Source organism: Diospyros lotus, chromosome 3 (genome assembly GCF_014633365.1).
Source record: "Diospyros lotus cultivar Yz01 chromosome 3, ASM1463336v1, whole genome shotgun sequence".
In the NCBI taxonomy this organism is placed as follows: domain Eukaryota; kingdom Viridiplantae; phylum Streptophyta; class Magnoliopsida; order Ericales; family Ebenaceae; genus Diospyros; species Diospyros lotus.
The window spans coordinates 39,468,655-39,480,227 of record NC_068340.1 but is presented as its reverse complement, the minus strand read 5'-3'; the positions used below and the strand labels follow the sequence as shown (position 1 = coordinate 39,480,227).

At 37.8% G+C, this 11,573-nt stretch overlaps 2 protein-coding genes across 4 annotated transcripts; both read left to right on the top strand.

The window, feature by feature from the left end:
* The first annotated feature begins 259 nt into the window (after positions 1–259).
* LOC127797638 (uncharacterized) lies at positions 260–1,976 on the top strand. The gene is made up of 4 exons (XM_052330716.1): positions 260–464; positions 707–773; positions 1,540–1,626; positions 1,731–1,976. Exons 1-4 carry the CDS (start codon positions 303–305, stop codon positions 1,793–1,795), a joined length of 381 nt encoding a protein of 126 aa, XP_052186676.1. The 5' UTR covers positions 260–302; the 3' UTR covers positions 1,796–1,976.
* Positions 1,977–4,135: 2,159 nt separating this feature from the next.
* LOC127797629 (pentatricopeptide repeat-containing protein At5g27270) lies at positions 4,136–11,266 on the top strand. Of its 3 annotated transcripts, none has more exons than XM_052330700.1 (8): positions 4,136–4,953; positions 5,570–6,977; positions 7,183–7,494; positions 8,409–8,513; positions 8,593–8,680; positions 8,759–8,880; positions 9,142–9,206; positions 10,235–10,452. In XM_052330700.1, the coding sequence occupies exons 1-8, from the start codon at positions 4,405–4,407 to the stop codon at positions 10,301–10,303; spliced, it is 2,718 nt and encodes a 905-aa protein (XP_052186660.1). In that variant the 5' UTR covers positions 4,136–4,404; the 3' UTR covers positions 10,304–10,452. The 3 variants fall into 3 exon arrangements, with proteins under 3 accessions (XP_052186660.1, XP_052186659.1, XP_052186661.1); XM_052330699.1 differs by having other exon boundaries at positions 4,137–4,953; positions 10,195–11,266; XM_052330701.1 differs by having other exon boundaries at positions 4,806–4,953; positions 5,554–6,977; positions 10,195–11,266.
* Positions 11,267–11,573: the final 307 nt, after the last annotated feature.

The following is an 11,573-nucleotide window of genomic DNA, read 5'->3' as shown; positions in this document are numbered from 1 at the left end:
TCTCGTCTCTTCTTCGCGTCATCGGTGTTACATCTCGCCAATAGATGTTTGCCACGTTTACTTACCATGTCATAAAAATAAATATTATTTTAAATTTATAAAAAATTATTATCTATTCTATAATTCACAATTTCTATCACCCAATAACAAATTATTTATTTTGAGCTGGACCGGGTTTAGTTGAACCGAGGCCGCAATTCGACCGGGTCGGGCAAGCATCGGATTTACCCATATTAGAGGGAGGAAATCAGGAGATTCAGAACTAGGGTTTTAGCTTTTAGGGGTCGTAAGGGAGAAGAGAGATGGCGAAATTCAACGAGGTGCAGAAGAGGAGGAGAGCGGCGATTGCTGAGCGCAAGAGAGCCAGTCACGGTCACCCTTTCACCGCCAAGCTTAAGCAAAAGCCTCAACCCCTCTCCGTCTCCGGCAAGCGCCAGCGCAAGCTCTTCAAGAAATGGCGCCGAGTTCGTCTTCTCTCAAACATTCAATCTCACTGTATTACCATCTAATCGTGTTGACATGGTATCATAATCCGTACGAGAATTGATGTCTTTGATAAATTTAAAATTTAGGATAGAGTTCATCTGGATGTCATTGGACTGTGATACCATATCAGCATGATGTCTTGATATTGCAATGTTGAATATTCTCTCCCCTCTCTGTGTCCTTGCGTGTATTTATGTGTGCAATGTATTTTGTGGAACAGGAACAGAAAGAGGCTTTGGGGAAGGGTCTAGTTACCATGGACGATGTCGAGATGGCTGTCGCACAGGGTACTTCATTCTTTTTCTATATGTTAATTGTCTGTTGAGATTTTACCTTGGTTCCTGCTCTTTTATGTGCTTATTCGTTTTCAGAAGTTTATATTGTACTCTGTAATTTGACGGCACTGCATACTGAAGAATCCATCCTTTTATCCTTGTGGTCATTTGTGCTTACTGTTTCCGAGGCAGTAATTCCACTGCTACAATTTATCAAGCCTTAATCCTGCTAGGTGGGGTTGGTTGAATGGATTATAGCTGGACAAAGAAGAAAAAAGGGTAGTCAAATGGTTGTGATTAGGAGTCTATTTGTAGGTTGGATGTGTGCTATTGGTACTTATTTTTGTTGAGTACAAATGCAAAAACCCCAATTTATTCCCCACAATAAATGCAACTGTGCCAAACTAGATATACACTATGCTTCATTAGTTATTGTTGTTTCATGTTTAATCTGTTTGCTTAGTTTTGTTAATCTAGCTTTAATCTGGAATTTGTGGGGCTGATATTCTTAGACTTTTGATGATTTTAAGAACTAGAAAATACGCGCATGCCATTGTCCTACAAATGTGGTTTTCTTCACATGGTATTTAGGTATTTGGTTGTTCAACTTGATATTATGAGCACCGGCATTGGAAAATAGGGGATTTAGGACACTAGAATATCCTCCCAATGGATGCTTGCAATTTCAGTTTGATACCAAGGGGCCCAAGTATTTAGTTTCCCATTTGTAAAGCTCATGTCACAATTTTGAACCGTACAATTTCTTTCTGTAAATTAGACACATCCAAGGATGCCAATAAGCAGCCCGCCCAATTCCACTTAAAGAAGAGTGCGAAGCTTAAAGTCAAGCAATTGAAGAGGAAAGGCAAGTTCACTTCTAAGTTGTTTCCTGTGTAAAAACTTTTCCTTTCGGCTTTTTTTATTCTCATTGTGGGAAATTGCAACTTGAGGTTATTGATTTGTGTACAGGTAAGAACAAGCAGAAATCTCAAAAGCCAGGGAATGAGGGTCCAGATGATGCTATGTTGGAATGAATGATGAGGATACACCAGACCAGACATATCAGCTCCCTTTGTAGCTATTATGGAAATGACAAAGGTTGTCTTGTCAATCACTTTGCCCAAGCCAATTAGGTTATTTTAGGTTTTATCTTTTTGGACCTTTTGTTGCAGATTATTATATTTGCTATATAGCATACGTTTTTTCTTGGTGCTAGATGTTTGTTAATCATTTGGGATACGTTCATTTGTGTGAGTTATATGGAGATGCTGGAAATAGAACAGTAGATGCAGTTAAACAAAGCAAAATTTATAAAATTACATCAAAATTTTAAATTTCAAACATTAGCATATGAAAATATTAAAATTCACAAAATTTATTTTAAAAGAAATTTTAAATAAACAGGCAATCACTTGAACAAAGCAAATACATTTGACTTGATGAAAATTAAAAAAAATATAATTTAAGAAAACTAAACTTTGTATGGGAGAAGTCAAGGTAGACCCCAAAAGGTGATGATTTAATTAAGATATTTAATTTAAAATAGTTAAAAACAAAAGTCAAATAGTTCCAATCTAACCTTCCACTGTAACAGTGGATGCTCTTAAGTGATTGGGTGTATGTTCAAGGTTGTGTTTGTTTGAAAATATTTTCTCCAAAAGTTTGTTTCGTGTTTTTTTATGTTTGGCACTAGAAAAACATGAAAGTCAAAGGAAATCAATGAAGATTAATTTTCTCAAGATATAACAAAAATCCAAAAGTGACAGAAAAATGGTAGAGAGCCTGACGAGTTTACTGATGGGCTTATCGAAAGGGGGCAAAAAGACCATTTTGCCCCCACGTCCTGCTCTCCCCCTCCCCCTCCAATGGAACCCCCCTGCTCTGCGCCTCCCCTACCTGCCATGGCCGCCGCTCACCTCTCCGCAGTCGCCCGGCCTTGCCTTCGTCGCCTCGCCGCCATCGACGCCTCGCCTCACCTATCAACTGTCGGCGAGGCGAGGCGAGGCGACGAAGGCGAGGCCGGGCAACTGCGGAGAGGCGAGCGGCGGCCATGGCAAGTAGGGGAGGCGTAGAGCGAGGGGGGGCAATGGCCCGCTTTGCAAATTTGCAAAGCAGGCGGAGGCAAAATCGTCATTTTGCCTCCTCTATAGGCCCGTCGAACCCTGTAGAGTGACTCAAAGTGACATTTCAAGTTAAAATTAAGAGTTCATTTTCCAAAGCTACAAGATCAAACAACGATCTAGCTTTCATAGCGTTTTCTCTACCTTCATTGAGCTCCTCATGCATCGCCACTGTTGTCCCTCGACTGTCACAACTTGGATGTAGGTAGACATCTGGCCATTGGTGTAGTAGATTATTACCTAATTTTATTTTTAATTTTTGTTATTAATTTTAATATTATTTTTTGTAATTTATTTTTTTCCTGTATTTATAATTTAGCATGAATAGTACTTATAGTTGTATATAGTAACGATAGTTATCATCTATGTTACACAGAAATGCTTCATAGAAGACGTTTTTCCTTTTTTGAAACGTTTTCAAAAAAATTTTCATTTTTATTTTGAACTCTATTTATGTCTATTTTTTTAGAAAAATGTCCAATTTTACATTTTTATTTCCTATTAAAATTATTTCTCGTTTCGGTGCTGCAATATAAGTTACCATCCACGTATCTTCCCAGTACTTTATTCTTGTAAGAGTGGGCTATATCAACTATCCGCAAGAGGCATTCGAATTAGGAAAAAATCAGAAAGTTTAATTTATCTCTTCTCCCTTCATTTCTCTCCTTATCTTTTTTCTTCTCTTTCAATTATTTCATCAACGAAGATGCAATTAGGCCAGGTTCCTAGGAAACTCCTCCTACGTTGTCACCTTTGTTCGTCATCTCCTCTTGCATCATTGTCATTCGTCGACTTTTTATGTGCGGCCTTTGTCTATCGAACTCCACCTACATTTTCTAATTTGTCAAGCTCTAATTTTGTTCTAAATTCTCCTACTTACGTTGCAATCTCTATCGTTCTCTACCTCTATTTGTCAAGCTCTATTTGCATTATCATCTACATCCATCTTTGCCCAAATTCATCTTTCTCGATTTATGTGTGCATCATCATTTTCGTCTCTCTTTATTATTATTTTGCTCATCAGCCATCTAATTTTTTATTTATATTTTTACTCTCTATGTATGTTATATATTTAATAATAAATAAAAAAAATAATGTAATTTTTTTAAATCTCAGCCAAACGCTATAAATTATTTTTTTATAATATTTTCAAATTACAAACAACAACATAAAACACATTTCAATTTTTTTTTAAAGAACTGTTTTCCCTAAAAAAAAACATTTTATACCAAACAAACGGAACTTTTAAGTGTAGTGGAGGGGGATGTCAAGTTTGAGCCCTCACCTCCGATTTTATCTGTTTCTTGAAACATGAGTGCATGATGCTGCTGTCGTTTAATATCATATCTTGGCAGGTTCGACACTAGGGCCGAGGTTGTCCAAAGATCTTTGTTTATTCCGGTGTTCGCTGCCGTTATCTTCCCTAGTAGCTGTAGATATCTTCTTCTTCGTCTCCAAATCCATTGTCCATGGCACTGAGGCCTCGCTGCTCTTGAAATCCCCTCCTTTTGGAACCCCAATCCATGGAAGCAGCCCTGAGTTCCTCCTTCACCCCCACTTTCCACGCCATCCCATACCCAAATCCCCCCAGAAACCCCAACCCAAAACCCACTCCCATCTTCCTCTGCTCTGCCACCCGACCAGACCCTTGGACTCTCAGCGATGGCAACAACAACAACCTTAACAAACCCAAACCCAAGTCTAAGAACCCCAAAAACCCTCTCTCCGACGACAACGCCCGCCGCATCATCAAGGCCAAGGCCCAGTACCTGAGCGTCTTGCGGCGCAACCAGGGCTCGCACGCCCAAACCCCCAAATGGATCAAGCGGACTCCCGAGCAGATGGTTAGGTACCTTGAAGATGATAGAAATGGCCATTTGTACGGTAAGCATGTTGTCGCCGCCATTCAAACGGTTCGGAGCCTCTCTGGGAAGCCGGATGGGTCGTACGATATGAGGAGAGTGATGGGTTCTTTCGTCGCCAAGCTTACCTTCAAGGAGATGTGCATTGTGCTCAAGGAGCAGAAGGGTTGGAGGCAAGCGAGGGACTTCTTTGCCTGGATGAAACTTCAGGTGTCTCCAATAATTTCTTCACTTCTAGCTTTCACATGTATCCCGCCTTAAATTTTGCTCAATTTATCTTGGTCGGTTGGTTTCGCGCATATCAACTATCTGATGGAACATGAACTTATCAGTTATCTTCATTCATTCTCATCTCATGAAACCTTTTTGCGTGAAGACAGTATGAAACTTTATCTCATCATTGTCCATCCAGTATAAAATTTTGGCACATTGTTCTTTTGCATGGATTTGTATTGTCAATTGACATTGAGAATGTCAGCCACCGATTTAATTTGGTTAAGATAAGTTGCAATTAAGGACAACCCTAATTTGCTTAGGCATGGTCTAGGCTAGATAGTCGTTTTCTAGTCCCTATGGTCCATTATCTGCTCAAAAGCAATATTGAATTATTCAAGTTAACATCATAAGTTTTGGCCATTTCCTCTTATTTGTTCATTTAGATCCGGTTGCTAGCATTTCACAAAGGTGTTTAGTTGAAGACTGCAATAGTGGCTGTTGGTTTTTAACTTCCTGGAAACAAAACATTTTATCTACCATTTTTTCATCTAGTTTTGGTAATGACCTGCACATATTAATTTGATGTAATCTTAGTTTTACGCTTGAGCAGTTGAGCTACCGGCCCAGTGTCATTGTGTATACAATTCTTCTGCGAATATATGGCCAAGTTGGCAAAATCAAACTTGCTGAACAGACCTTCCTGGAGATGCTCGAGGCTGGATGTGAACCAGATGAGGTTGCATGTGGTACATTGCTGTGTGCATATGCCAGATGGGGACGCCACAAGAGTATGCTATCTTTTTATTCTGCCATAGAAGGGAGGGGGATCATGCTCTCTATTCCAGTTTTCAATTTCATACTCTCATCTTTACAAAAGAAGTCACTCCATGGAAATGTTATAGATTTATGGAAGCAAATGGTTCACAAAGGGGTTCTGCCTAACCATTTTACTTATACTGTTGTCATTAGCTCATTTGTGAAAGAAGGTCTACCTGCAGAAGCCTTTAAGGTGTTTAATGAAATGAAGAATCTGGGTCTTGTACCTGAGGAGGTAACTTACAGCTTGCTTATCAGTTTAAGCTGCAAAAAGGGTAACCAGGATGAAGCACTCAGACTCTACGAAGACATGAGATTGCAACGAATAGTTCCTAGTAATTACACGTGTGCTTCTCTGCTAACACTGCATTATAAAAGTGGAGATTATCATAAAGCCGTTTCCCTGTTTTCTGAAATGGAAAGGCACAAAATTGCTCCAGATGAAGTCATATATGGCTTACTTATTCGGATATATGGCAAACTTGGTCTTTATGAAGATGCCCAGAGGACATTTAAAGAGATTGAGAAGTTGGGCCTACTTAGTGATGAGAAAACTTATATAGCAATGGCTCAAGTCTATCTCAGTTCTGGAGCTTGTGATAAGGCTTTGAGTACTATGGAACAGATGAAGAGTAGAAATATTTGGTTTTCTAGATTTGCTTATATTGTCTTATTGCAATGTTATATAATGAAGGAAGATTTAGTTTCTGCTGAACTTATGTATCAGGCTTTACTGAAGACTGGAAGCCCTGACACTGGTTCTTGCAATAACATGCTTGAATTGTACACGAGACTGAGCCTAATTGAAAAGGCCAAGGATTTTGTGATTCATATAAGAAAAGATAAAGTCAAAATTGACCCGGAACTTCTCAAGAACATCCTTAAATTATATTGCAGGGAAGGAATGTTAAGAGATGTGGAACATTTGGTGGAAGAAACGAGTGCAAGTGGACTCTTTGAGAACTCTAAGTTCATGCAAATATTTTATATGTTGATGCATGGAGAATCAAGGGGATATAACAAAGTTGAAGACAGCTTAGAGCACTTAGATCAACATGGTGCTCTAGCTTTTGAGCTGATGCTTAGTTTGAGTTTGGCTGATGGGAAATCCAGTAAGACAAAAGAAATACTTAAATTGCTACTGAAGAGTGCTAATGGCTTGTCTGTTGCCAGTCAGCTTGTTAATAAATTGATCAAAGAAGGCAAGAATTTACTTATGTAATTTGTTTTCCCCCCCTTTTCAGTTTCTTTTCCATTTTTTCTTTTTTCTTGGGTTGAATGTCGCTCAGCTGCACAACTTTTCTCAGAATGTTTTGAATCTCTCTCTTCATGTTCTCAGTATTATGTTTTAACAGAAGCAAATTAATATTATGATCTATTTAATCACTGACATTAAGTTCATTGTAGGTAACATATCAAAAGCAGAATATCTTTACAAGCTATTGATTGAACTAGGCCATATCCCAGAGCATGTTGCAACTGCTTCTATGATTAGCTTCTATGGAAAGCAACAAAAGCTAAAACAGGCACAAAAGGTTTTTGAAATGGTGGGCAGCTCTCCAATAAATGCAAAACCTTTATATAATTCAATGATTGATGCATATGCTAAAAGCGGTCAACTAGAAGCTGCATACTTGTTTTACAAGGAAGCATTGGAGAAAAAGCAGGATTTGGGGGCTGTGGCTATCAGCATGCTTGTAAATGCTCTAAGTAATGGTGGTAAGAGTGGTGAATCTAAATACCGAGTAGTGTGCTCTATAGATGATATAATCGGGTTTGAGATTTGTGAAGCTATTACTACTGATTGGAAATAATTCTTGCATATTGAGCAATTAGCCATTCTGTAAACGTTCTCTGGTAAGATGTACTTGCATAATTGAGTACATTTATCTCCATGTTTCTGGATATCCTCTGAGGGTGAGCCTTGGTAACAAGGGTAAGCTTTCTCCTTTGTGATTGGAAGGCCACGAGTTTAAGTTGTGGAAACAGCCTTTTTGCAAAGCAAATGTAAGGCTGTGTACAAAAGCAACCATCTCCCAATCCTGGCAAAACAGAGAGCCTCGCACTAGGGATGCCCATTTTGAAGTTCTTCCATCTATAATCTATAATATGCCCAAAAAAGAAAAAAAAGGAAAAAAAAAAAGAAGTCTCTTTACTACTTTGATACTATCTGCTTCGTTGGTGAGTATTGAGGAAACTGCAGTATTTTCTGAGGGTATTGATAAGTTTAAACTAAAGTTATTAAATTGTATACTTAGAGGAAAATAAAGTCTTGAGATTCTGCTGACTGAATACTGATGGATCACGAAGTATTTAGCATTTCTCTATTTCACCAACTTGATAGATATTGAACAGTCCTGACACCATTACAATTTTAGACACCGTTTGATATGATTTTGAACCAACTGTTATGTTCTTCAAAGGTCTTTATATTAAGTTTGAAATTAGATTGCCAATCTTAAGTTTGAAATTAGATTGCCAATCTTATTCCAAATCCGTTTATAACCATCATTCATGATGGCTCTGCTTGCACAGACACTAGTACTCCTGGCTTGAAGAGTCCCCATTGTAGTCTGATATGCTATATAAGTGTTTATAGCTTCCATCTTTTATAAATATTTCTTGGTTTGCAGGAAAATATCGAGAAGCAGAGGATGTCATCCATGGCAGCTTTTGCAACAACTTGGACCTTGATACAGTGGCATACAACACCTTCATCAAGGCCATGCTAGAAGCAGGTTCACATATCCACTTTACTCAATTTAGTGGGGGATTGTATAGTGATTTGCTAAGATTGACACCTCTTTGCATTTACAGGTAAATTGCATTCTGCAGCCAGCTTATATGAGCGCATGCTTTCTTCGGGAGTCATTCCATCAATTCAGACATATAGCATAATGATTAGGTGAAATTTCTGTTGATTCTAAAAAAGGGAAGGAAGACCTAGAAAAGGGAAGAATAATGGAAGCTATTGTTGTTGCAGTGTACATGGACGGGGCCGAAATCTGAATAAAGCTGTAGAGATGTTCAACGTGGCTCAAACTATGGGTGTTTCTTTGGATGAGAAGGCATATACCAATTTGATATGCTACTATGGAAAATATGGTAATGATATATGTTTCTGCATTTTAAGAGAAGAATTTTTTTTGCATTCATCTCATGAGAAATTAAGAACTAATATTTCCTAATACCGTTAGGTCTTGCAAGAGATTCTGGAGATTACAAGTTAGAATAAAACAGGAAACAGCTACTTTTTCTACCTGGAAAAGTCTGATCTGTTATGAGCAAGCATATTGTTTTTCTAGCTATTTCTGTTATGTTTCTTGAGACTATCATGCAATTTTATGTTTTTCCACCACTTTGTAGGTAAAGTTCATGAAGCATCCCTTCTGTTTAGCAAGATGCAGGATGAAGGAATAATACCCGGGAAGGTATGGACATTTGTATGCAAAATTAAAAGATAGATAAATAATGTATGCCCCATGGTGTTGTAATAAATTTCAGATGCTAGGAGGCCTTAATAATTATTAGGGTAAATTACACTAAACACCCTTGAGGTTTGATAGAAAGACTGAGACACCCCTAATATTTCTCAAATAATAGAAACCTCAACTCACTTTTCAACTCTCGGTACATTATTGTTACCTAACAAATATTAAAAAATTTAATGAGGAGAATGTGCTCACATTTTCTCTCCCTCTCTGTCTTTTCTCCTCGTATGGCAAACTAGTCAGAAGCCAGTTGTCTGTTGGTCTCTCTCTCTTTTTAGTTTGTCGATGGTTTAGTGTTTAGGGTTAGCCGTAGTGGAACTAAAAAGAGAGAGAGAAAGAGATCGACAAATTGCTAGATTTTGGCCAGTTTGCTAGGCAGAGGAGGACAAAGGGAGAGGCAGAGAAAATGTGAAAGTATTTTCGTCATATTAATAATTTTAATGACGACAGGGGCGAAGTGTAGTAAGAGTAGAAAAAATTAGGGGAGGTCACTATTGTTTCTCAAATGTTGGTGTCTATGTTTTTTACCAAACCTTAGGGGTGCTGAGTGTAATTTGCCCTAATTATTATTATCGTTGTTATAATTAAGAAAGCTTTTTTAGAAATGGTTCCATATTATTGATTCCTGTAGGATCATATTTAGGGAAATTGGCCTTCTGATTTTTTCCAATATTAAATGATTTACTTTGATAATTATTTCCCCTCCTCTTTTCTCTGCTCATCAAAATGTGGTGAAATCAGAGCTTGTGCTCCCAAATGCTTGAAAGTTATTAGAAAAGAATATACCATGATTTTGATGCTCTGCTCTCTTTAGTACTTCGATGAAACATGATGTTGTGTTAAACAATCGGTCCTTGTTGTCCATTAAATTCTCTGGATCTTGAAACTACCAAGAAGATGCTTACTTGATTTTCCTGGGAAAATGCAGGTCAGTTACAATATTATGATGAATGTGTATGGTACTGCAGGACTTCATCGGGAAGCAGAGGAACTCTTCCAAGCCATGCAGGAAGATGATATCTTACCAGACTCCTTGACCTACCTTGCCCTTGTTCGAGCTTATGCGGAGGGACTAAAGTACTCAGAGGCAGAGGAAGCCATTATTTCGATGCAGAAAGGAGGGATTTCCCCTTCCTGTGCTCATTTTAACCTCTTACTCTCTGCTTTCACAAAAGCTGGATTGATTGGGGAAGCTCAAAGGGTCTTTGAGGACCTCTTGAAATCGGGTTTAAGTCCTGATCCCGCATGTTATAGGACCATGCTGAGGGGTTATATGGACTATGGGCAGGTAGAAGATGGTATATCCCTCTTTGAAAGCATACAGGGGTCCATGGAACCGGACAGGTTTATCATGAGTGCAGCCGTGCACTTTTACAAGTCAGCGGGCAAGGAACTGAGGGCTGAAGGAATTTTAAATTCCATGCACAGTTTGGGGATCCCATTCCTGAAAAAACTCGAGGTTGGACGGAAGGGAAAATTAAACTTCCCTAGTGCTGCAAGTAGTATAGAGAATGCACCGTTATATAATGGAGTTGAAGAAGGAATTGGACAAGGATATACACAATAAAGATGGCAATGGACCCATCTGGTGGAGGATGCGACTGTTTGAAGAAGGGGGTTTTGTTGTTTGAAAGGGGTTGGTGTTGGTTTCTCAGATGACTTCTGCTCTCATTGTTGGCTTATTTTGAAGTTTTAATGCACTGCATCTGCATCTGGTGGGAATGTATCATCTTTTGGTGATTTGGTTGAGTGGAGAGGCTTTCTCTCTTGGCGAATGGTGATGGTTCGTGAAGATGATGGCACTGTGGATGCATTTGCTAGCACAAGCAGGTTGGCCAGGTAGATTTTGAGTAGAGGTATACATGTGTTATATGATGTAATTGCTGTTGAAATATACCGTTGGCTTGACTACATATAACAGACATGTACAGATAGAAATGATGTTGTAAATGGCTTATGAATTTGTTTGGGTGCAGAATAGATTTTTCTTTTTAAGTAAATTTCACTTAGACCTCAAATCATTGTTGGTTGAATAACATAAATAATTATTGAATTTTACATTAAAATATAAAAAAATCATTGAATTTTAATTTATAGTTAAGAGTTTAATAAATTTTAATTTAATACATAATTTTATAATTATTATTAATTACCGTTAAAAGAGATTTAATAATGTAGATGGTTAAATAATATAAATAATTATTAAATTTTATATGAAAATATTATTAAATTTTACATTAACATACAAAATATTAATTAATTTTATATTAAAATATAAGAATATTAATATTTTTTTAATTTTTTTAA

Bases quoted from the DNA above. Each gene is read 5' to 3' on its own strand.
- LOC127797629 (XM_052330699.1), top strand. From the start codon at position 4,405: ATGGAAGCAGCCCTGAGTTCCTCCTTCACCCCCACTTTCCACGCCATC. The intron at 8,681-8,758 runs GTGAAATTTCTG...TTGTTGTTGCAG, and splicing joins ACATATAGCATAATGATTAG to TGTACATGGACGGGGCCGAA. The intron at 9,207-10,194 runs GTATGGACATTT...GGGAAAATGCAG, and splicing joins AAGGAATAATACCCGGGAAG to GTCAGTTACAATATTATGAT.
- LOC127797638 (XM_052330716.1), top strand. From the start codon at position 303: ATGGCGAAATTCAACGAGGTGCAGAAGAGGAGGAGAGCGGCGATTGCT. The intron at 465-706 runs GTTCGTCTTCTC...TTTGTGGAACAG, and splicing joins TCTTCAAGAAATGGCGCCGA to GAACAGAAAGAGGCTTTGGG. The intron at 774-1,539 runs GTACTTCATTCT...TCTGTAAATTAG, and splicing joins CGAGATGGCTGTCGCACAGG to ACACATCCAAGGATGCCAAT.